The 25,496-nt window shown below is 38.9% G+C and overlaps 3 protein-coding genes across 4 annotated transcripts in view; 1 reads left to right on the top strand and 2 right to left on the bottom strand.

Moving 5' to 3' along the window:
* Nucleotides 1–11,382, bottom strand: part of LOC134648972 (TBC1 domain family member 9) — a 29,258-nt gene extending 17,876 nt beyond the window's left edge. Inside the window, exons 1-9 of the mRNA XM_063503642.1 lie at nt 11,163–11,382; nt 10,909–11,075; nt 10,489–10,656; nt 10,242–10,338; nt 9,424–9,687; nt 7,595–7,859; nt 5,912–6,111; nt 3,570–3,693; nt 2,295–2,574 (exon numbers count right to left, since the gene is read on the bottom strand). Of these exons, the coding sequence (XP_063359712.1) occupies nt 2,295–2,574; nt 3,570–3,693; nt 5,912–6,111; nt 7,595–7,859; nt 9,424–9,687; nt 10,242–10,338; nt 10,489–10,656; nt 10,909–11,075; nt 11,163–11,206 (1,609 nt within the window). The 5' untranslated portion in view covers nt 11,207–11,382. The remainder of the gene's footprint in view (nt 1–2,294; nt 2,575–3,569; nt 3,694–5,911; nt 6,112–7,594; nt 7,860–9,423; nt 9,688–10,241; nt 10,339–10,488; nt 10,657–10,908; nt 11,076–11,162) is intronic.
* Nucleotides 11,383–16,124: 4,742 nt separating this feature from the next.
* On the bottom strand, nt 16,125–16,747 carry LOC134649259 (uncharacterized). Its single transcript, XM_063503981.1, has 2 exons — nt 16,614–16,747; nt 16,125–16,407 (listed from the first exon to the last, which is right to left on the bottom strand). Exons 1-2 carry the CDS (start codon nt 16,688–16,690, stop codon nt 16,179–16,181), a joined length of 306 nt encoding a protein of 101 aa, XP_063360051.1. The 5' UTR covers nt 16,691–16,747; the 3' UTR covers nt 16,125–16,178.
* A 740-nt stretch (nt 16,748–17,487) lies between these two features.
* LOC134649258 (protein rogdi) lies at nt 17,488–24,731 on the top strand. Of its 2 annotated transcripts, none has more exons than XM_063503980.1 (7): nt 17,488–17,634; nt 17,738–17,809; nt 17,878–18,009; nt 18,424–18,581; nt 19,511–19,631; nt 22,281–22,490; nt 24,597–24,731. In XM_063503980.1, exons 1-7 carry the CDS (start codon nt 17,599–17,601, stop codon nt 24,663–24,665), a joined length of 798 nt encoding a protein of 265 aa, XP_063360050.1. In that variant the 5' UTR covers nt 17,488–17,598; the 3' UTR covers nt 24,666–24,731. The 2 variants fall into 2 exon arrangements, with proteins under 2 accessions (XP_063360050.1, XP_063360049.1); XM_063503979.1 differs by having other exon boundaries at nt 18,406–18,581.
* Nucleotides 24,732–25,496: the final 765 nt, after the last annotated feature.

Genomic DNA, 25,496 nt, shown 5'->3' with positions numbered 1-25,496 from the left:
CACCCTTATTACCTAGGCAATAAAGTCCAAGTAAGTAAATTAATTGCTGCAGGGTAGATGTTCGCGCACCGCCGGGAGAGCACACCGAATGATTTGCCGCGCTCATCCGGCGGTGGACTCTATTGCCTAGGTAATAAGGGTAACGACATTTTGATTAAAATACCAAATTCTCAGTTCTGAAATGGAATTCCGCTTGGTGCCCATAGAACGAAATGAACTACAGAAAAATACCTATCTAATGACCTAACTCTCAACTCTGTTGGTTTTGGGGCAATTTTGACGCATAGTTCTTTAGAATACAGTAATCCCACCAAAAACATTTTCATGTAAAATGTTGCCAAGACGAAACCATAAGGCTCGCACTGACAAAAAGTTATCAGATCTCTTGTAGAGCCAAGCTTCTAACTCTACAAGCCCTAACTTCACATACTCTACACCTTAGTCAAAATATGTGGCTTGACCGTTTCGCTACTGTCACATGGACGTAAGGTGAAAAATGTATTCACTATTCATTATTTTTTATAATGAGTAACGTTTCGTCTTGGCAACATTTTACATGAAAATGTTTTTGGTGGGATTTCACTTCTTTTTGTAAGTTGCTTCCAACCCCTAATTTAAAGGGTTGCGCGTGTGATTTAAGGTACTATTAAAAATCCTAAAATACGTACCTCGGGGCATCTTTTATACAATCTGCTTTTTACTGATTCCCCATACAAACTTCAACCCTCCTTCTCCCCTAACGCCCTTTTCCACCCCCTTTTCACCCTTACGGGGTGATTTTGGGGTTGAAAACTATTCAATGCCATTCCACATTATAAAAACTATCTACATACCAAATTTCAACTAAATCGGTTCAGCGGTTATTGATTTCCCATACAAAATTCCACCCCCCTTTCCCCCCCTTAGGGGCAAAAAATTTCAAGTTTTTGAATTATTTTGTTGTTTGTGTACTAATACTATCTTACATACCAAATTTCAGCTTCCTAGGACTTCAGGAAGTACCCTAGAGGTTTTGATGATCAACAGTGAGTGAGTGAGTCAGTGACGAAATTGGGGTTTTTTAGATATGAATAAAATCTTAAGTATAAGAGCTATGCAATTGAATTTTTTTATGTTTAATAAGTCCACTATTGACATCATATCCCGAGAATTTTGTTTATCTGGTATAATCCAAACCCAAGTTATGAGGGTTCAAAAAAACGACGAAGCGCTTCGAGAAAAGGTAGGTAGTGCCCTTGCGCTTCGCTTTGCGTCTTGGCGGGGGCACTGCCGTGCCCCCAGATTATAGTTTCATTAAAATTGCAACAAACGCCGGGGTATTATACTCGTAGTCCTAGAATGGGTTTTGGAGGAAAGGGCTTTAAAGGATAGCCTATAACAATATGGACGGCTGGCCTCGTAAAGGTCGCTGGGATGCCGTAGTATGTTGTAACTCCGTACTTGGAGGATAATATAATAAGGATAATATCTCATACACCAGCCGTAAGTAGCTGCTTGCTTTTTAGACTCTTAGTATGATATTGATATAGAAAAACTTACCAACATTATTCTGAGTGTTCTGTAGTATCTAGCCTGAGAAGACCCTTCACAGCTCGCCTTTTAGACTCTAGTATGAATCGAAATGTTCAAAAGAAACTCACCAACATTATTCTGAAAAGCCGGATGCTCGGGCAGCGACCGATGCAGATCCCTTTCAATTTCATCATTTGCCTGATTCTTCGAAGATAACGTCTCATTCACGAGCTGTTCATACAGACCTTTATTCTGAGTGTTCTGTATTAGTATCTAGCCTGAGAAGACCCTTCACAGCTCGCCTTTTAGACTCTAGTATGAATCGAAATGTTCAAAAGAAACTCACTAACGTTATTCTGAAAAGCCGGATGCTCGGGCAGCGACCGATGCAAATCCCTTTCAATTTCATCATTCGCCTGGTTTTTCGAAGACAACGCTTCATTCACCAGCCGTTCATACAGCCCTTTATTCTGAGTGTTCTGTATTAGTATCTAGCCTGAGAACACCCTTCATAGCTGGCCTTTTAGACTCTAGTATGAATCGAAATATTTAAAAGGAACTCACCAACATTATTCTGAAAAGCAGGATGCTCGGGCAGCGACCGATGCAGATCTCTTTCAATTTCATCATTCGCCTGATTCTTCAAAGATAACGTCTCATTCACGAGCTGTTCATACAGACCTTTATTCTGAGTGTTCTGTATTAGTATCTAGCCTGAGAAGACCCTTCATAGCTCGCCTTTTAGACTCTAGTATGAATCGAAATGTTCAAAAGAAACTCACCAACATTATTCTGAAAAGCCGGATGCTCGGGCAGCGACCGATGCAAATCCCTTTCAATTTCATCATTCGCCTGGTTTTTCGAAGACAACGCTTCATTCACGAGCCGTTCATACAGTCCTTTGTTCTGTGTCTTCTGTAGTATGGATCCAGAGAAGACGCTCCATAGTTCGCCTCGGAGGGACTCTGGTATGCCGTTGATGACCAGCTCGCTGCCGGCGGTGGTTTGGTACATGCTTATACCGCGGCCGACGTCGGTCATGTGGTCTTCCCATTGTTTCTCCTGAAAGAATAGAAGATATCGTATTTTCTTATTTCCAGCTCGTTGATAACAAATGTAATTGGATGTAGACAAAGGCATAGAGAAATATAGTAAGACAAGAGTGACATCCATCAGTTTTGGTACCAAAAAGACTTTTATTTTCAGTGTCGACATCTAGCATCGAGTAGCGGAATTATCAGTACTGCTACTTGACAATAGATGTCGACACTGAAAATAATAGTCTTCTTGGTACCAAAACGGATGTATATAGTAAGCAATCTATGTATTTTTTTCTCTATGACAAGGGTTAGTGGGGATAGTCTTCGTTATTCGGGAAGTTACCTACTAATAGAAACACTGACAAAAATGCGTGTTTAAAAAGAGGTCTTCGTAAAATCTGTATAAAATTCAGTCTGCGCGTAGCCTATGGCGATACCATTCCGCTGCTTGTATAATAGTTAATTATCGAGCCTAAAGGCCATGCCATTCCGCTGCTTGCTTGTCTAAATATTATCGTTTGCTCACTCCAATATTTTACGACTCTGGTTATGTATATCGTACAATAGCCATTACAATTACCCATTTCTAAACCTTATTACAAAGACATATGTTCCATGAATGATCAGTTAAGTATTGATAACCGATTTTTTGGTATGCTCGAGTGCAGCCCTATACGGTCGGTGTCGATGGGAATACTTACGATTGGCGCGGCCCTGACTGTGATTTACCTAAGCTAGGGCTGTTATCCATGTTTTTATGTATTAAATCCTTTATTTAATGATGTATGGTGTTTTCTCCTTTAACAGTATGTTGCTGTTAGTATGAAACCCCGTCTCGATATCGCGCGGCAAACCATCGAACATTGGCTCGCGCGGCAGCCGCGTTATGGATACCGGACGCATCGAGTTGGCTCGCGCGGCAGCCCGGTATCCATTGCGCGCGGCTGCCGCGCGAGCCAATGTTCGATGGTTTGCCGCGCGATATGGAGACGGGGCTTGATATAGAGTTGAACGCACCTTTTTCTGCTGTATCTGCTTGATGGGCGAAGTCTGCTGTGTCAGGAACAGCGTCATCAGCGGCGGCTGCGGCACCCACGACGGTTCCTCGGTCTTCTTATGTGGCTTCTCCCTGTACACATCACTGACATTCAACAGATTGAGAATTGGTTTACGAAAAGGGGGCACCCTTTTGTTAGTAGACCATACGCGTAGCAGGGGTAAAATTGTTGCAGAAACCCATACTGAAAATTATTGGAAATGATACGTAAGTTGAAAGATACGTTTCAAACTTTTTTTTTGAAATCGTTGAATGTAACTGGCATGAACTTGAGAAGAGTTAGAGATCATACGTTTTGATAGTTTATTTACGATCTTGTTTACATGTTCTTGAAAAAAGTTTGATAATGTATCCTCAACTTGAATAACCCCAATAGTCGTCCTGGCTGCATTCGAGTTAATAGCTGAAATGAAACTGAAAAATTAGATGATAGAGCCCAAAGATGAACATGTATAAAAAAAATCTCATGCAATTTTTTTTTTTATAATTCAATAGGATCAGCATCTTTGATAATATTGCTGATCCAAAGTACCCCGTGGAAGGTAAAAAAAAGTTGTACAATTGTTAGTGGTGGGGAGGTAGAATATTATGTTAGGTTCAACTGGGTATAAGATTTTATTAGGTATGTTCATGTGTAAAGTAGTGTAAGATATTGTAGTCACATAATAATATGTTGAAGTAGATGGCGCTTTACGGCCCCTTGTATGTTGATAAATAGGGTGTCAAACATTAACTACTAGCAATAGTAAATACGACAAAAAATTACGGTAAAATGTTACATAGTGCGCGATTACGTTGCGTCGATTCTGGCTCGTTCGCCGATTCAAACAATGTCGGATATCTGGCAAGTGGCAACCCCATTGATTCAGCGTTCGCATAAGGTGAACGAGTAACAAGCTTAGAATCATTCACTCACTTGGGCAGCTTCGCGAGCAGCTCCGAGATCTTGTGCACCAGGAACTCGCGGTCGGAGATGTTGCCGAAGAGGAAGCTGATGTTAGCATAAGGTGAACGAGTAACAAGCTTAGAATCATTCACTCACTTGGGCAGCTTCGCGAGCAGCTCCGAGATCTTGTACACCAGGAACTCGCGGTCGGAGATGTTGCCGAAGAGGAAGCTGATGTTAGCATAAGGTGAACTACTAACAAGCTTAGAATCATTCACTCACTTGGGCAGCTTCGCGAGCAGCTCCGAGATCTTGTACACCAGGAACTCGCGGTCGGAGATGTTGCCGAAGAGGAAGCTGATGTTAGCATAAGGTGAACTACTAACAAGCTTAGAATCATTCACTCACTTGGGCAGCTTCGCGAGCAGCTCCGAGATCTTGTACACCAGGAACTCGCGGTCGGAGATGTTGCCGAAGAGGAAGCTGATGTTAGCATAAGGTGAACTACTAACAAGCTTAGAATCATTCACTCACTTGGGCAGCTTCGCGAGCAGCTCCGAGATCTTGTGCACCAGGAACTCGCGGTCGGAGATGTTGCCGAAGAGGAAGCTGATGTTAGCATAAGGTGAACTACTAACAAGCTTAGAATCATTCACTCACTTGGGCAGCTTCGCGAGCAGCTCCGAGATCTTGTGCACCAGGAACTCGCGGTCGCAGATGTTCCCGAAGAGGAAGCTGGTGTTCGCATAAGGTGAACGAGCAACAAGCTTAGAATCATTCACTCACTTGGGCAGCTTCGCGAGCAGCTCCGAGATCTTGTGCACCAGGAACTCGCGGTCGGAGATGTTCCCGAAGAGGAAGCTGATGTTAGCATAAGGTGAACTACTAACAAGCTTAGAATCATTCACTCACTTGGGCAGCTTCGCGAGCAGCTCCGAGATCTTGTGCACCAGGAACTCGCGGTCGGAGATGTTCCCGAAGAGGAAGCTGATGTTAGCATAAGGTGAACTACTAACAAGCTTAGAATCATTCACTCACTTGGGCAGCTTCGCGAGCAGCTCCGAGATCTTGTGCACCAGGAACTCGCGGTCGGAGATGTTCCCGAAGAGGAAGCTGATGTTAGCATAAGGTGAACTACTAACAAGCTTAGAATCATTCACTCACTTGGGCAGCTTCGCGAGCAGCTCCGAGATCTTGTGCACCAGGAACTCGCGGTCGGAGATGTTCCCGAAGAGGAAGCTGATGTTAGCATAAGGTGAACTACTAACAAGCTTAGAATCATTCACTCACTTGGGCAGCTTCGCGAGCAGCTCCGAGATCTTGTGCACCAGGAACTCGCGGTCGGAGATGTTCCCGAAGAGGAAGCTGATGTTAGCATAAGGTGAACTACTAACAAGCTTAGAATCATTCACTCACTTGGGCAGCTTCGCGAGCAGCTCCGAGATCTTGTGCACCAGGAACTCGCGGTCGGAGATGTTGCCGAAGAGGAAGCTGGTGTGGTGCGCGGTTGTGATGAGGATGCTGCCCGAGTCCGCGCTGCCCGTGCCGCCCGAGTCCGCGCGCTCCACTTGGTGCACGGTCCGCAAGGGGATGGTGAGACGGACCAGGTTACGCACCTAGAATTAAGTATAGCCTCCTAAGTCCCCGCGTACAAATTTTTGTACATATTCCAAAAAATATTTTGAACTTTAATTGAGTAACTAAGGGTTCCAAATTCAAAAACAAAACAAATGCTTCTGGGTCTTAGGAGGCTAGATAAGACTAGCGACCCGCCCCGGGTTCTTCGCACGGGTTAACAAATTATACATAAACCTTCCTCTTGAATCACTCTACCTATTTAAAAAAAACCGCATCAAAATCCGTTGCGTAGATCTAAGCATATTAGGGACATACAGACAGCGGGAATCGTAGTTGTTTTATTTACTATATGTAGTGATTAGGTGTGTCTAGATCCAGTAATCGCGCCGCGAATGCACTTGATATCAATATACTATGCTATGCATGTCCAAAATAAGAAATTATCCTGATATTTGCGAGTGTGTTTCATAAGATTACCACATTATGGTGCAAACTTAAAACATTTTATCAATTGATGTTCGAATCATATTTATACGTAATGTTAATCTACACTACATAAACCCCTCGCAGATGGCTGAACGTTGAAAAACAACCCCGTCCCTGAGTAATGTACTTAAAATAAATTAGGTACATTTTGGACTCGACATTATCATTAGCTATATTAGCTCTTGCTGTAACTAATTAAATAGTAACATCGCGTGCCACGATGCGATAACCTATTCGGCAAACAAACTCCATATGTCAACATGCAGTCTTACTATCATAACATAACTTGTTATATCCTCCGCCCGTATACGTCAAACCTTGCCAAGCAAAATGAAATTTTATTTTGTCAACACAAAGTTCAAATTAGAATGGAACAGGAGACCTTTTTATAGGTCTCTGGGCGGCTAGACGATAATGTAACGCCCTGTTTAGTCTGGGTAACTATGTGAATATGCAAACGGACCTAATTAACACTATTCTATGAGCTATATGCATTTACCTATTATTACAATTATGTGCCTCATTGTTTATCGCCAATTTTCAAATAAGTAATTTCGGAATTGACGTAAATTACGATTATGGAAGCGTTCCACGAAATTTCGCTTTGCTTACGAAATGCCATTCTTCTAATCTTTCTGAAAATACTGAGTACCTAAGCTATATTTGGTTAATAGTGGGTAATATTTTCCTGACTTGGCTACCTAAGCAATCGGCCGTATATTCCCGAGCGTTACGCATTTGATTGAATTAGCTGAAATAACTAAGCAAAAGCATCTCGTAAGCGACATTCTAGGGAAATTTTACTGTGACAAGTGTTACGGCTTTAATCCATTTTAATTCCTGCCTTGACAATAATCAAAATAAAGTTGTTACATATTTAAATCACGCTGGCGCTGCCGTAATTTTACTTTACGATTGCCGTAATTTTACGATTATTACAACAAGATAGAAAACCAAATGTATAAAAACCATCCGTCAACCACAAACTAAAGATAAAAGCGTAATCATAAGCAAATAATTTTCTCATTTACTTACCCGACTATCAAAACAAATGAAATTCTGCGATAAGTACAGCCGCCCCCAATTATGCCTTTTATTATAAGGCGTCCACAGGGAACACTCTTCGGACCCGTCCAACTTTTCCGTCTGCGGCAATCTGAACCTTAGCGTGTAGAGATTAGACTGCTTTCTCGCGTCCAGGTCTCGTTTTAAGAAAGAGGGTTTCTTCGGTACGTTTTTGCTGAGTTTCGTTAGAAGGTCCTTGTCTATATTGAAGCTGCCCGATTTGTCGTCGATCAACCTTGAATCAGATAAAGATAAAAGATAGTTTATTCAAGTAGGCATAATTTTATTACAATGCGCTTATGAACGTCAAATAAAGCTACAGCGGCAGAATAAGGTAGAATAGATAGAATAAGGTAATAGGATAAACCATTTTACAACGCCAGTTAATTGACATTGTAATAACATGCTATGGTTTGCTAATCGACCGAGTGAAGGCGAAGGTCTCCGTTTCAGGTTGGGCAATAATACTTTTGTTCGGATGTTCTCCTCTGGTCGCATTTCTCAAACGATTCTTGTGAAATTTAGTGAGCTGGTTCGATAATTATTCATATATAAATTTTTACCCGATTCTCTTTTTGGGTTTTTTTTTTAATCCGGAAGCAGGGGGTTTCGCGAGATGTACACCTCACTGAGCTAAAAAATCTCCCAAGTATGACAATTGGCGCGCGGAGGATTCCATACCATACCAAATACCTAACTAAATTAAATTGGACAGCTAGGAGTGTTTTGACTATTTGGATCAATTATTTCGTCATTTTTATATAATTCAGAGAAACTTCTATCAAGTATTTTTCTACATCTGTCTATATTAAAGGAGTGAGAGTTTGATAGTTTATTAGTAAAATTCAAATCAACACAATTAATAAACTACACTTATCAGTAACTTGATATGCTCCACAAACTATTGATAAAGTTCTATGACACACCAAAACCGCGGTGATACGTTGAACTAACCACATTTCAATTTAAAAATGAACTACATATAATATTTTCCCTATGCTGTACTTGTTAGGATGTCTACTGCACTTTATTATAAAAAATAAAAAGCAGTAATTGATTGGGTTCTCAATTATTTTAGAGGTGCAATACAATAGAAATAATTGAAAGTAAAAAAACATCTCAGCTAACAATTGAAGGGATGTTTACAAAAACAACATAACTGCTTAGAGCGGTTGACACTTTTTTAAGAACATTGTTAATCGTTTCAGGTGTCAACCAGTGTAGTCAGTTATGTTGTTTTTGTAAACATCCCTTCAATTAAACTCAACCTTTGGATAATGGATTGAGATTAAGGTTAAAGACTCATTTACACAGTATTATACATTTCAATACTTGCTATTGAGTACAAAAAATTCAGCCGTTTGACCAAATACCGCATGTAACGAAAATTGTATGCAAGTTCTTGATCAGTCTAAATAGGGCCTGACAGTTGATTATTTCATTGTTTCAATATTGTGGTTTGTTTGTATGATGTAGGTAAAATATTGTATTGCTAAATTGGTAAGCACACATCATAATTAACACATTCACTGCCAGGGACCATAATCATAATAATAATCATAATCAACCCACCTGGTGGGCGCTCGTGAACTTTGTTCAGATGCCAGACAACCTGCTGGGCGGGTTGTTTTATACACAGCTATAGACGACCGGTTTCTGGGGTAAAGCGCCGTTTTTTGTCTGGCAGTGAATGGTAATGTAATGGAAGTGGTAATGGTGCTTTAACACATGTGAGAGACGTTTGATGAGGAACTTACATTAAGACCTCTCCTTAAACAGGATATCACAAAAATACTCACTGTTTCATTGCAATGTTAGCTAACTGCTGCATAAGCGCATACGTCTCATTTTTTTTCAAAAACAGAGTAAAGTAATGCTCCGCGTCTCTCGTCACCACTTTGATAGAGTCTGGAAACAGTAAACTGTTGGTCTTGGCTAGCTCCGTCACATCGGCCCATCGGATCTTGATCGTGGTCTTGTGTCCGAATATGTTGGAGTAGAAGCACATGTAGTGGACGGACAGGTACATCCAGCCTTGTCTCGGCATTTTGCTTTTCCAGTAACTGTCAAATGAGAAATACTTCAGAATCAAAAGCAACTTACTATTCAATTAACACATTCCGCGCCAGGCCACAAAAACTTCTTCATATAAAGGAGTAGTACCATGATCCCGACTATCGGGTTGTCCGGCCTGGAAACGGAATCATAAAATACCCGAAAGTCGGGTTTTGCGGCACTGAATGTGTTAAACTACACTAAATAAATGACACATAAATGGTGTACATGATAGTTGATATTGTTTAAAATCCTAAATTATCAAAAAACTTAATTGGGCCTATATGCTACATACACATAGGGTACTAGTCATCAGGAGACCAAAACAATTATCACAAACCCTCATTAAATTACAAATCTAACCTACACAAGGGCTATTTATTTTGTATAATTTTGCTCATAGCAAATAAATATTCAAACATACATACACTCTCACTCTTGAGTCACTATGTTATCAAATCACATTTAAAATTAAGTGGTACCCAGACCTCTATCAGATTTAGAACAAACATGATTCATGATTGAAATGTCAAGACTTGTATGAACAAAGACATCGACTCACCTACAGGAGTAATAACACACCAATTTTTCATCTTTCGGCATTCCAAACCTTTGGTGGAACTCATACACAACATTTTTGTATGTTATTGTATCCTCATCTAAAAAAATAATATTTTTATTAACATTCTTCAAGCAAAATATACATTATTCAATAATCTAACCCAATTGTATGATTTCTTTGTATAAGAAATGTAGAAGAAAATTACTATGGTGTTGGAGGGGCATAAAGAAAATAGAAAAAATTCAACCTTCTGTAAAGTTTTCTTGTTCCGTAGCAATGATCGAGTTAATTTTACAACAAACAAACTCGGTGATCTCCTCCTCAGTATCAAAGGAATGTAGTGTGGGGCAAACATTGTCTAGCAGCCACTGCCAATCTTGACGAATATCTTGTTCCGTTAGGGCTGATGATATAACTGCAAAAGTCAGAAACTCATGTATGTGAGGGGAACTTTTTTAGATCATAATAAAAACTTTTATGGTGTATACCTGTGGTGTATAGATCACAAATATCACAATGGTATGAACTACTAGTACTGCTGAAGTAACTTAAATTTGACCAAATTCTTCTAGTTCTAAAATAGTCAAAATCAAACTACCTCCTGACTAATTTGATTAAATAGGCAATTTGAAAGTTAAATCAAAGAATTCTTATAGTAAATTGTTACCGTAATATATTTCCGAATTCGGAGTTTGGTGGAGTATCCTGTATGGAGCAGGCTTTGTGTCTCGGACACTATCGAAAGTACTAACGAGCAACGAAGACAGCCCCGCCGACTTGCCATGTCCTTTCCGTCTCTGAAGTACGAAATATAGCGTCGTTTCATCACTATCCCTGTAAAATATTACTCCATTTCAACTTCCAGATCATCGTTACTGCATATGTACAAAATAGATAAGCCACAGCTTGAATATACATTACCACAACGCAGTTTTTATAAACACTTCCTGCGGCTTAACCCACATGATAACAATTTACGATAACCTTGACAATGAATCTTCACCGGCCATCAAACAATATTAGCATTTTAAAACAATTAAGAGTTTTCTGTGGACAAAATTAAAGATATTATGGTACAAAATGGCACAATACAAAACAACGGCAACTTGACAGAACCAAGACAGAACTTGACAATCGTTTTGACGTTTCACGGTGAACGCAATATGTTGGCGTTTATAAAGGCCGTTGAGAATATATAGCTGGTCAAGCAAATCTTGTAAGTAAAAAAAGCGCGAAATTCAAATTTTCTATGGGACGATATCCCTTCGCGCCTACATTTTTAAAATTTGCCGCCTTTATCTACTGACAATATCTGCTTGACCAGCTATAAGGCAAAGAGTAGTATAATATGAAAAAAAAACTTACTTTATAGCCACAACACACTACCGCACCGCACCGCGACCTTGGTGTGGTGTAGTAGTGTGATAAGGCTTTTAAATAAAATTTACTTTCTATAGTTTGTCAAAGGACTGTCTCATTTCAAACATAGTCAGAGAGAATCATACTATAGCTTGTCAACCAAATCTTGTCAGTAAATAGGAACCAAAAAAACCATACTCATCCTTTTCTTTTGGGTGCTAGTACTAGTGTAATTAGCTGGTCAACCAAATCTTGTCAGTAAATAGGAACCCAAAAACTATACTCATCCTTTTCTTTTGGGTGCTAGTACTAGTGTAAGACAAAGATAGTATGAATCTCTCTGTCTATGTTTGAAATGGTACAGTCCTTTGACACACTATATCTTTATATATACTTGGTCAACCAGATCTTGACAGTAGAAAAAGACGGCAAATTTGAAAAATGTAAGCGCGAAGGGATATCGTCCCATACAAAATTTGAATTTCGCGCCTTTTTTTACTGACAAGATTTGGTTGACCAGCTATAGTTTTTTTTGTTCTTATTTACTGTCAATTTGGTTTTACCAACTATATAACCTGCCAGTTGTTGATTTGTTATAGCTGGTCAAGCAATACTTGTCAGTAAAAAAAGGCGCGAAATTCAAATTTTCTATGGGACGATATCCCTTCGCGCCTACATTTTTCAAATTTGCCGCCTTTTTCTACTGACAAGATCTGCTTGACCAACTATATAAAATGACAAGGTAAATTTATTACATTTATAGGAGTTCTTAGCTTTGTGTGGTTCTTTAAAGCACTAATAATCATACATTGTACATGTAAAACTAGAAAGAATCACCTTTTGCTGTATATACCTATAAACACTGACAATCCAACCTCGAGGTTGGATTGTCTGTGCCTATAAATAACTGGAATGTAACATTTGAATGAAGGAAAAGTTAGGGTCGTCACCCTACATACGTAGTATCTTCTTAATAGTTTGTGGTGACCACTGACCACTGACCATTCAGCCTCTAGACATAGCATAGTCGCGCTACCCCCTCTGCCACACATACGGTAGCGTTACTCCATCTTCGAGTCACGCCTACACCGCTTACTTCAGTCGGCGGACCGGGCTCGGTCTAGAAACTTCGGTAGCTCGAAGAAGTTTTTGCTATCAAAAATGCATTATTGTTGTGTCAAATTGTGTGGCAAGAACACTAAAAACTCTGGTGTACAAAAAAATGGCATTTCATTTCACAGGTAAGCCGATTTTTTAGAGATTTGGATAAAAAAATATTTTAATTTAAGCGTCTCATCAAATTTGACAGCGCTTGAAACTCGATGACGTCTTTTAAGAAAGTCTCTTTCTATCGCGCTGCATCCGTATACATCCTTTCTTGTCTTTTATTACGTGACATTCCTAAGCCCAAACTAGTGATGTCCATATCCATAGAATGTGATTGTTTACTATTGATAAGGTAATTCAATTCAAATCGCATAGGTATTTGCGAAAAATTCACTATAAAACAAATAAATAATATGAGAATTACACTTACGGTCAGGTACCAATTTTCCCTTGAACATAACCGATATTGTCAATTCAGCACTACATAGGTACTCGTATTACTTTTAGCGATTATAAAAACATTGCAAAAATTAATCACAAGCCCAATTTTATACAAAAACACACGGTTGCAATTTAAAATGCATTATATTGATTCCATTTTTGTTGAGAATAGTGGGCGCCGGTTTAACTTTTTAATGTTTGCTTTTTTTCTGTGTACGACTGCCAACATGGCAATGATACTTGAACATTCGGCCAAATAATTTAAACCTCATTTAGTTAGATTGTGTTAAATAACATTTCATTTACATAATAACAAATCAATATTTGATTTAAACCATGTAATAACTCTTAATAGAATTATACAGGCTGTTTTTAATGGGTGGGTATAGTAGGATACCGCGAATACAGGGTGGATTTTCTTTTTGGCTCAGTGAGGGCAGCTACCAGATCCCGTACTGCTACGAGAAAACGGTCTTAAGAGACCTTCCCTCGATTTTAAATTAATGAAGATTGGCATTTACAGATTTTGGAAAAAACATACAGGATACGAGAAAAAGGTCATTTTTGACAAACTTTTTTTATGCCAATCGATCCCATTCCTATTGAGGATCAAAAGCTTGTATGGGAGCAAAAAAATATTTCATGCTAGAAAAGCCACAAATCGAGGAAAACTTTTCCCATAATATTTGAATGAAAATGAAAACTTTTATTTTTACATGCTACTTTTGTATGCCAATCGATTCCATTCCTATCCAGTATCAATAGTTTCCTAGGGGTCGACTTACGGTAATGTACTAAAAAGCCACAAATTGAAGAAAACTTATCCATACATTTACTATGGAGAAAACGTGAAATTTAATTCACAGTTTTCTATCTGGCCAATCAGTCCTGTCCTGTTACATTTAAGAACCATAATACTGTATGAAGACATTGCTGTACGAATGATGGGCGAGGTAAAAAATTGTGAATAAAATTTCACATTTTCTCCATAGTAAATGTATGGAAAAAGTTTTTATTAATTTGTGGCTTTTTAGTACATTGCCGTAAGTCGACCCCTAGGAAACTATTGATACTGGATAGGAATGGAATCGATTGGCATACAAAAGTAGCATGTGAAAAATAAAAGTTTTCATTTTCGTTCAAATATTATGGGAAAAGTTTTCCTCGATTTGTGGCTTTTCTAGCCGGATTTTTTTTTTGCTTCCATACAAGCTTTTGATCCTCAATAGGAATGGGATCTAATTTGAAATCGAGGGAAGGTCTCCTAAGACCGTTTTCTCGTAGCAGTACGGGATCGGGTAGCTGCCCTCACTGAGCCAAAAAGAAAATCCACCCTGTATATAAAGCCGCAACCCGACTGATTAATTGACATAATTGCTCTCCCAGAAGGGGGTTCCTGGGGTATTTGACTTTGATACGGTCGTATAGAGGGGGTGGTTTGGTGACTTCCAGAAAAATCCGACTTTTGGTCTACCGGATTATCCGACTTTTGGTCACTAAACGGTGACAGATACGGATACGGGGAGATGCTCGACCAAATGTCATAGAGGGACGCTGACAGTTTCTGAAGCCGCCATTATTTTTTTAAAATGGCGGATTCAAAATGGCGATCATTTTTCAAAATGCTCCCAGCGCGCTAAAATTTTGGTCACGAAAACTCGGGGTCACCTAGCTGTATTCCTATGGATTTTTTTTTAATAAAACCAATATGGCGGTAAAAATGGCCACTTATTTTTTATGAAAAGCTTCAAAGGTGAGAGATAGGTGGGGGGTGCTCGACCAAATGCCATAGAGGGCCCGAGACAACACAAATTGCATTTAAAAAGTTTCAAAATGTACTAACTAACATAAAAACACCTTGTAATACCATGGGTGCAATAAAGAATTATGATTATGATTATGATTATGAAAATGGCCGTCTTTTTTTTTTCAAGTTGGTCTGAGCGCGTTGAGATTTGGCATGCGGCGAGCTTGGGGGCCCAAGATTAGTAAGTGAATTATTTTTTGAAAACACTCAAAATGGCGGCGGACACGGGCAAAGGAAAATTTCCAAGTAGGTTAAGCGAACCCGAAGGGCGAATATCAGGCTGGGAGGCCGAAGGCTGACCCGCCGAAGGCCCGAAGCCTTCACCCCGACTCCCAAGCGTGCAACCCTCAGTAATTTAAAGCGAGGCCGAAGGGCGAGCTGCGTGAAGAAGTGCTTCCAAGCAGGGATGTTGCGAATATCCGCATCCGCATCTCGTCTCGTCTCGCGCTTCTCTAAATCCCATAAGACGCCTTTTTACCAATAGTTTATTTTTAAATTAATTATATAAAGCAGATACACCTGCTAACGAAACCACAACGTTATGGGTTAATGTTTTCGAACGAACGAATCAACATAGCATTCAAAACATGCTTGCATATTATTACTGTTATTACATTATTGACCGTGATTGACCATGTTATTATTCAACGTGTCACATCACTAGCGCCCGGCAGATATTACTGTCTGACGCCCACGTGTGTTTGAACGGACCAATCACGGCACGGGACTCGCTCACCTCGTCCCCCGCACCCCTGTATTTTTGGCAGCATCGGTTTCATGAAAGAATTGGCCTAAGTTGAGTCTAGAGGCTGGATGGTCAGTGCCACTGACCGTCTGAGGGCCTACCGCGAACCACGTTCGACGTGTTGCCTCCCTGTCACACTTACGTGCGAATTTACAAGAGCGACAGAGAGGCAATACGTCGAACGTGGTTCGCGGTAGGCCCTCTGTTTTAACAGCGGGCGCCGGCGGTGTTTTAAAGAATGCGTTAAGTGCGTCATCGCTGACATAAAGAATCGGGGGTTTAAATAAAATTAAACTTCGGTCGTGCTTTATACAGTCGAGTTGAACAAATCGTTCTCGAAAAAAAGCAAAAAGTGGACTAAAAATTCGGCCAAGATCCGACTTCACCCTTCAAGGAAAAGTAGGTATGTAGTTTTAGAAAGTAATTTTGCAATTTATCAGTAGTTTTATTGAAAGATAATAATGGTAACAATATGTTCTTAATGATGTGCTTCTTTTTCAGCTATTTTTCTCTGGGATTCTGCCCAGCTTGCTTTATTCGCGTCAGAATTTACCACTGCGTGAATCTTTGCAAACGCATAAAATCCTACAACGCAGCCTAATGGATAATACATCCAGATGTTGTTATATTTCATATAGTGAAACATAGGAAACTGCGCTATTTTTGCAGATAAAGTGTAAGGAAATTTCATGTGCCTTCCGGATTTCCTGAAATTTTTTAAATTAATATGATTAGTAAGTATTTTAACAACAAAACTGGCGCCAAAACTAAGTTCGCATAATAAGGACAGTCAATTCGTGTCCGTGTCTTATAATTACAATTTATAACTGAAAGAAGGGGAAGGCGCTTCAAAGAAAGGGAATTATGTATATAGTATATAGTAACTTTTGAGAAAATAATAATTATTATGTACCCGGCAAGGAAGCCCATTTCGCGCAGAGTTTTCTCAAGTGCTATATAAAAGACTTGCATGGCCTTGGGAGAAACCATATTGGCGCTTGTATTAAATGAAAGAATCTCTGAAATCTACTGTATACTTGTGAATCTTTCTGCCAAATCTACGGATTTACAAATTTATTTGGCAAAACAAATTGACATTCATTCGTTCGAGGTTTGACCGTTTAGAGATTGTCATTTTAGTTTTTTTTTTTACTATTTTATGTCCAGATTGTAGGCCTCTACAAACCTCACCGATATCGTTTGCAATTTTAGATATAGTCTGTCAAACAACTTTGTCAGTAAAAAAGGCGCGTAATTAAAATTTTCTATGGAAGATTAACCCACCGCACCTACATTTTAAAATTTGCCGCCTTTTTCTACCGACAACGTGGCTGTGCCAGAGTATAAAATTCGTTGTTTACCTATATGTAAATAATTTTCGGGCTCTACCGCTAAAATCGGACGCACAAGTGGGGGCTTTAAGTCCCCTCCACGTGCGCGAATCACGGCGCGAAGCCGCGAACGTGAGTGTAGAGCCCCCTCCAGGGCTATAACCGCGAAAATCGAAGTTCGTCAATTGTAGGCATTTTTCTCTGTCGCTCTAATTACGCCTTCGTTGGAGTAAAAGAGAAAAATCCCCGTAATTTGCGAATTTCGGTTTTCGCGGTAGCCCCCCAGACTATGCACATAATGCTGGCTACACACGTAACTGTTAATAATATAATGTATATTTACATTGGCAACAATCGATTTTTCAATGTTCGTTCCGGACGTCTGTAAACAGCCTTAATTTCATTATTGAATTGTTTCTGAACGTCTATTTATCCCAACTTCTCCCCCACTACCTTCACTGACATCTGTCTATCACGTCAATTGGCGAAATTACTTCACGTGAACCATCGGAAGGAAATTATTAAAAATTTACAGACGGCTATTCAGTTCGCCAAAATTCTATTGCAATGAGCGATAACGAAAAGGAAGAGGCTGCCAATTTGGTAAAATACAAATCTACAGTTGACAAAAACATAATTATCTAATGACATTTTGTTTAGAGCGCTATCCTAACAATCTAACGTTTGTGGTTTTTGTGTTTTTTAGAAAGAAGAATTCGAATGGGTTCTTCGAGAGGAGGTTCACTCGATCTTGCATCAACTACACTCGGTTTTAGTCGTAAGTTTATTTTTAATTTAATGAATTAATGTACTGTGGCATAGTTAGTATATGGATATGTATTGCAGGGTTGCGCTCACAGATTTCCTGTCCCTCTGTATGGGAATGAGGGCCAGAAACAAGACAAATTCATATTGACCTCGCAGCCTGAACAGCTGAAATGCATTGTAACCCTAACTGGCGACAGCATAACTCATGCCGTGAGTATTATATTACTTGTTAATCCTCACTCATTGGAATACAAATGAGTGGCCTTACACGGTTGAAATCGCTAACAGATGTTTGTGGTGAGCTTGTTAATAATACTTTAGTACAAATGTATTGGTGTATGTTATGAAAAGATTTTTTATTTTATAGTAAATTTAACATAATACATTCTAGGTTTCTCAGGTAAAATAATGCTTAAGTTTTACTAGGTACTAATTAATAGCTTTCTAACATTTATGAAGCTTTCTATTACAGTAATAAGGGCATAATGTGGTGGTAATCAAAATTATATGCCTTCAATATTACTAAGGTTTGTTAATAACCATGGCAAGGCAACACTATAGATTTAATAACATTTGTTTTCGAAACTGTTTATCTTCAATAAACAGTCTTGTTTCTCCCACCAGGACATAAGTTTCAAAGTGCTCCGGCAAATGCACACAATATGCCGCACTTCAATCAACCAGGACGGGCCGTGGAAGCTTCAGCAGATCCAGGATGCAGCCAACCACTTGCAGCAAGCCATCGGCTACATTGACAATGTAGACAAACATTATATATTCAGGTTAGCAATATCTTGATGACACTATTTTACAAGGGCGTTATAGAAATAACATAACCTTATTGTTTCTGTAAATATATGATAGCAATGACATAAGCCTAGTTACATATTTTTGGCCTCAAAATATAATTCTTTTCAGTAGAACTGTGCATGTCTAATACACCTGTGTGGCTTAATGTAAACCTAACTGACAGTATTTTAACTTAAAAACATGGTACTTGACTTAGTATCAGGCAAAAAGGGTGGAATGTCGTAAAAATAATACTCTTCAGTTATTTCTATAATTAATGAAAACTCATTTAGGTGCAATTACTGCACCTATGCTCAAACGATTTTATCATGAAAACAACACCTGGATATAACAAATCTCAAGATGTTTAATCAGATTCACTACTGTGAATACTGCATACTGCTACTGCATTTTATCACTTTTATTTTATCAATTCAATTACTCATATAATCAGTGATTAAATTAAATCAGATAATTGACTAAGTTGAGCCTTAGTTAGCAATAAATTCATCTTTTTTTAAAATAATGGTTTAGCATTAGCACCTATCAGACCTTTTTGAGTTACAATAAGTAGCTGCGTAGAGAAAAGGTACTGTTATAGGGCAGCCTCCGTCGGAGTTTTGAAGAAAACTCTTGAATTCAACCCAGTTTATTCAACTAAAATACACTGCACAAACTTACACACTAAAAGATTTAGAATATTGTTAGATCTATGTTAAAGAGTAAATTACGAGTGACGATGTTTTTAATATTATTCGAATTTTATACAGTAATATTGCTGTCAATGCTTCACCTACAATTTAGTTTTACCTGGTAAGCAAAATAATTATGAGTGTATATAACAGTACCACCCCTGCATACAAACTTCTATGCAGGGGTAGTACCTTTTCTCTGCAGCTGACTGTATTTGTCTTCATTGCAGGTCATCGGATGAAGTACTACATATAATACAATGCCTGATTGGTTCCCTCCAAAGAGCGCGCACAGCTTTAGTTCTGCCAAAAAAGAAAGCCATTGATGAACTAATGAAAAGTCGAAATATGGTAAGTTCATACCCCATTCATGAAACTTTATAAGCCTCAAATACATAGTTAATTTATGCCTTTCTTACAAATAAATAACTCAAAATGACAAATAAAGACAAACAATTAATTTCGCTAATTGAGGTTTGTAGCATGTTAATGAACAACGCTAATGGTGTTTGACTATCAAGTCAACAGTGATATATATTTGGCAACACCACCATAAACATCTTTTAAAAAAATGTAACAGTGTAAGGCCTGAGCGGACGCTCGAGTTGGGCGTGCAGCGGGGCGGGGCGTACGGCGTGCATGTTAAACAAATGCAAACGTATAGGAGCGGACTTAGTGCACGCTGCTCAAATCACTTGGGAGCTCGACGCCACGCTGCACGCCCCGCCGCACGCTCCGCTTCGAGCGTTCACTCAGGCCTTACACTTATGGCGGCGATGTTAACAACCACTTTGCTTACAACAGAAAACTACTGAGGGAATGAGTTTTTTTGTATATTTCCAACAATACCTAACAAATATATCAAATTTTAAGTAAAATATGTATTATTTTAATCTGACAGCTGCAGTGCCTGCAGTTGAGTGACAATAAGATAAAAGTCAATTAGACATCGTACTGATTATTTCATGTATCGATATCGGTTATCTGCAGAGGTTCTCAAAATGATTAAATAAAGAAATAATAAATAAATAATAAAATTATTATACCCGGACGACCTGGATGATGTCCAGGTTCTCATTATGGAGTCAGGAGTTGGTCACCGAACTCCTAATCTACTCATCATAACTCATCGTGTTTGGGCTCAATAGATTTGCCTTGACGAGCACCATCGATCTAGATGAGGTCCAGGTTGGATAATACAATTTTTATCAGAGGCGGCATTGAAAATAAACTACCAATTCTGCCTGTCTTTATCTGGATTTGGTTAAGTTTAATTGTTGTTATTATGATGCATTCAACTTGTAAGGCTTTACCATATCAGTACCTATCTCCTGTAATCTTTTATCAATCAAGTCATTGTCTAATATTTATCTGGTGTACCTAATCTTCAATACCTACTAGTAGTTTGGTACAACTACATGCACAACAAATAAGATGGATTCTTGTTGAAAAACTGTGTCTAATCTTGATTAAATTATTAGTATGACCACAGAATAGATAATAGTACTAGGTACAGAAGATTCGCTCTCTAACAAAACGCGTCCATTACGACAGATATGACCGCTAGGTGGCGCAAGTGCGAGCAAGCGTCCGTTCCGTAGCGGAGCGCAGCAACTACTATGGCTAGACACCAAAATTGGTGTGGGCCGCATGTACTTGTAGCGACGCGACGAATATGACTAAAACAAGTAAAACTCTTGAAAAACTATAATTGTTCAATGTTTTGTTCAAGGTTTTGAAGTCAGTTAAAAACTAAATCGATTGACACATTTATCAAAATCGGCTCAGTAGTTTTGACGTTACGATTGAACTCACGACACAAATACCTACTGCTAAAATAATCATTCTTCCCGTAGTCATATAAAAATAACTACTTAAAAATCAAGTAATTACAACATAAAACTTTTTTAATCGACGTTGTGTAACTGTAATATTCCCATGTCCTTGACTGTCAGGAAAGTAAATAAGAACTCAAATCAGCGTACGACTCATTTCCTCAGACAATGTGTTCATGTGTATTTTTTATTTTGTTCCTAACCTTAAAAGCATTACAGTTGAAAATCCATTGCCTTACCGCTTTTGACCTTCTGTGGGATAAGAATGACATAACATGAACGCTCATAAATTCATGTTATCGCACGAAGAGCGTTGTATAGAAAGAAACCCATTTATTGTCTCGGCACATTCATTATACCTACACAAAGACTTATTTACTTTTGTAAAAAAGATGGAAAGTCTAAGAAAATTAAATTGCCGTCAAGTTTCACAGCCGAAATAGATGGCTCTATACGAACTACGAACTGAATTGTCAACCGTCAACTTTTGATAACCAAAGTTAATGCATCAATTTCTCGAGGCACCTCTTCTACTATTAAGAACTCTTTGCTTAATACTTGTCTCTTTTATCGTCGTGAATAAATATTGTACATATAATATACAATACTGTGTCCGTTGTCCGGTTCACCATTATATTATACGGTATCTAACATCTCTAATGTCGTACTAACGAAATGTCGTGAATGTGTGTGCTGTTGATGCTCCCAAGGGGGTATTACACTGCGCGTTCTCTCACGCCCTGTTTCTAGAGTGCCTCGTCTTATTATATTACGCTAGAAATTGTTTACTGACTGTTTTATTCTCAGACCTGAGCCACAGAATAAGTAATAGTATTATCATACAGAACGGCCACGCACCGCCCCGCCCCGACTCGCATTACCTCGCCCCGCGACTGGCTCGACATGTATCTGGCGGACTTCTGGCGTCCTCTCAGTAAAGCGACATACCCACACATACACAATGACGCGTGTACAGACGTGCCGCGCACACATATAAACGCAAATCATTTTTGATGTATGGCGTGTCCGCCCTGTGCCTGTCCATTGCCCTGTCCAGGCACCCTGTTTCTTATTACATTACGCTATTCCTTTCAGCATGGGGCCCGGCAAAACGTGTCCCTTATACGCTAATTTCTAAAGCCAAGTATATATTTTCTCTTTCCAGAAAGCCCTATCACCAAACCTACCCGAAGACCTCGCAATATCGTTCTACATCCAGTCGCACAAGCTGATATTCGTGGCCTACCAGCTCAGCTCGGTCCACGGAACCATGCGTATCGACTCGTGCCAGGCGGACTGCGCTGTCCCATGGCTTAGTGATGTCTTGTTCATGCTGACGGCCTCGCTACACATGTGTCAGCAGCTTAAGGATAAGGTGAGGATGGATGGTAGTCCCGATTTTACGGATTGGCCTGATCTTGGAAGCTTTGTTTGTGCTACTGTTGATTATGATGACATTGATGACTAATTCTTAAAATATAATGTCGATTAATAATTTCTAACTATGTATGTAACTGTTGTAAGTCAAACAAGATAATTGCGTCCATGGTGGAAATCACTGGTCACTTTCTCTAGAATTACAAATGCATAGAATTTGTTGTAATTTTACTGTGAACGCAGTAACCCCGGGAGGTATTCGCATTTGGTCGCTACGTGAAATAAAAAATACTGCATTGGTTCTTATGTACCTACGCAATTATCCTGGTTGACCTTAATTTAACGATATTTTATATTTATATTTTATATTTATACACACACTAGTTTATAGTTGTTTACTTTTATTTTATTGTGACAATAAAGTATAACCAATAATTTATAATAGTTCTGTGATGTTTTGTTTTGTGATGTTGTTTTTTACGTTATACTAAACCAAAATAGTAACATAACCTAACCCTGCTTAATTATACCTAATCAATTTATTTCTCTACATAGTGTGCATGCTTACTTACCCGGCAATATACATAACTAAATATGTCAAAATTTTAGACAGAAGAGAATTACGTACAATACAAACGTACTTGAATTCATTTCTCCTAAAATAGCTAGCGAATACTCAAACTCAATTTGGTAGATACCTACGTGTTTCGCCTCCCAAATCGACCACTTAATTTCGCCAACTCGTATTATTGCTTCGACATCGGCCTAAATATGAACTCTTTTTCTATTATAACTGAGTCGATTTTGCAGTGGGAGAGTTGAGTAAAATACGAGTTTGCTTTTGCATTTCGAAGTGGGTGGTTTTTATCTAGACGTGACCTAGCACAAGCCTTGATAACGTTGTAAACGATAATAATCGAATAAATAGGTAAACGTAGTTTTTTTATCGTTTGATTATTAATATCGATTTATCGAATCGTTTTGTTTGTTTTTTAATCTGTGCTAAAACGGATTACTGTCTATGGATTCTATAGTCATATTATTTATGTTAAAAAAAACTACGGCCATAAATTCTCTATTTACCTAGACAACATTTTTAAAATTTCCTGTAGATACGATACCGATCGATGTATGTAGAATGGCGAATAAAGTCAACAAAATTAGCAAATTCTTTAGGTGCTTTCAGGGCTTACGAACCATGTTATTAAAAGTACAGTCGCCATCAGATATGTCGGAGCGGCCTCAAAAATATCTGAACACGCACTCTAACGCCTTGACAATAGAGTCGTGTTCAGAAATTTTAGAGCGCCTTGGCCGCTCCTATATATCTAATGGTGATGACTGCACCTACAGTTGGCGATAAAAGATTGTACCTGGGCCATTTTATTTTTTAAAGTTGTCTCCTACACTTTATTTTATTTGTGAATTTATATCTTATTTCTACTCAGAATCACGAGCTCTTTCTATCCTAATAGGAGAAAAAAAGTGTCCCAAGGGTTTTTTCCCATTCCGTTACCATTTTTTCATAGACTTTGTATGGCGATTTCGGAATGGAAAGTTCGAAAAATGTATGGAAATCTTGGGACACTTTTTTCTCCTATTAGGATCAAAAGAGCTCATGATTCTGAGTAGAAATAACATAAAAAATCCCAATTTTGAAAAAAAAGTGTAGGGGACAACTTTAAATAAAATGGCCCACCTATCTTTTTTAGGGTTCCGTACCCAAAGGGTAAAAACGGGACCCTATTACTAAGACTCCGCTGTCCGTCCGTCCGTCTGTCACCAGGCTGTATCTCACGAACCGTGATAGCTAGACAGTTGAAATTTTCACAGATGATGTATTTCTGTTGCCGCTATAACAACAAATATTAAAAACAGAATAAAATAAAGATTTAAGTGGGGCTCCCATACAACAAACGTGATTTTTGACCGAAGTTAAGCAACGTCTGGCGGGGTCAGTACTTGGATGGGTGACCGTTTTTTTGTTTGTTTTTTTTTTGCTTGTTTTGCTCTATTTTTTTGGTGATGATGCGGAACCCTCCGTGCGCGAGTCCGACTCGCACTTGGCCGGTTTTATTTACTTATCTAAACTTTTTCGTTACAGCTGTGCGTGTTCTCGCAGTACAAAGACTTCACGGTAGGCTCCCGGTCCGCATCCATGGTGTTCAATTGATTCCATTCTTCACGTGATTCTCAATGTACGTATGATTAACGAATGGGGTTGGCCAATCGAAGCTTTACAGATGGCGCCATTATAGATTCCCATATCAATCCTACCAATCCTATCAAATTCTGTTTTTTTTATGACTGGATGTTGATTTTACCGTATTCTTGACGACTTTTCTGCCCTCCTAAGGTAAAAGGCCGTATTTTCAAAGAACACTATATGAAAATACGGCCTTTTACCTTAGGAGGGCAGTTTTGACCACTGGTCTGGCCTAGTGGGTTGACCCTGACTGTGAAGCCGCGGTCCTGGGTTCGAATTCCGGTAAGGGCATTCATTTGTGTGATGAGCACAGATATTTGTTCCTGAGTCTTGGGTGTTTTCTATGTATTTGTATATTATATATATCGTTGTCTGAGTACCCACAACACAAACCATCTTGAGCTTACTGTGGGACTTAGTCAATCTGTTTAAGAATGTCCTATGACATTTGTATTCAACCTGCGGCCTGCCGGCAGCTTGTTATGTGACCCCCCAGATGATCCTGGTCACCTTTAAGCAAATGTATCATACGGCCCGGGGCTACAAGGCAAAACCATCTTTGTGGCCCTCATAAAAAGGTTGAGTATATGGCTGCTTTAAGCCAAATCCCAGAGCAAAACTAGAAACGGGAAACCTATGCTGGCGCCATCTGTGAAAACCTTCGAAAGTCGCTATCCCCGTTGTATGTATGTGTATTTATTTTATAGTTAACGAGTCCATTGTTGATATTCTTGTTGAATATGTTGTAACATAATGTATATGCGTAATAACTAACATTAATTGTGACGTTATCTATGA

The sequence above is a fragment of the Cydia amplana genome, chromosome 6 (genome assembly GCF_948474715.1).
Source record: "Cydia amplana chromosome 6, ilCydAmpl1.1, whole genome shotgun sequence".
NCBI lineage: Eukaryota > Metazoa > Arthropoda > Insecta > Lepidoptera > Tortricidae > Cydia > Cydia amplana.
Note: the sequence above shows the minus strand (reverse complement) of the source record. Positions and strands in the feature narration are given on the sequence as shown.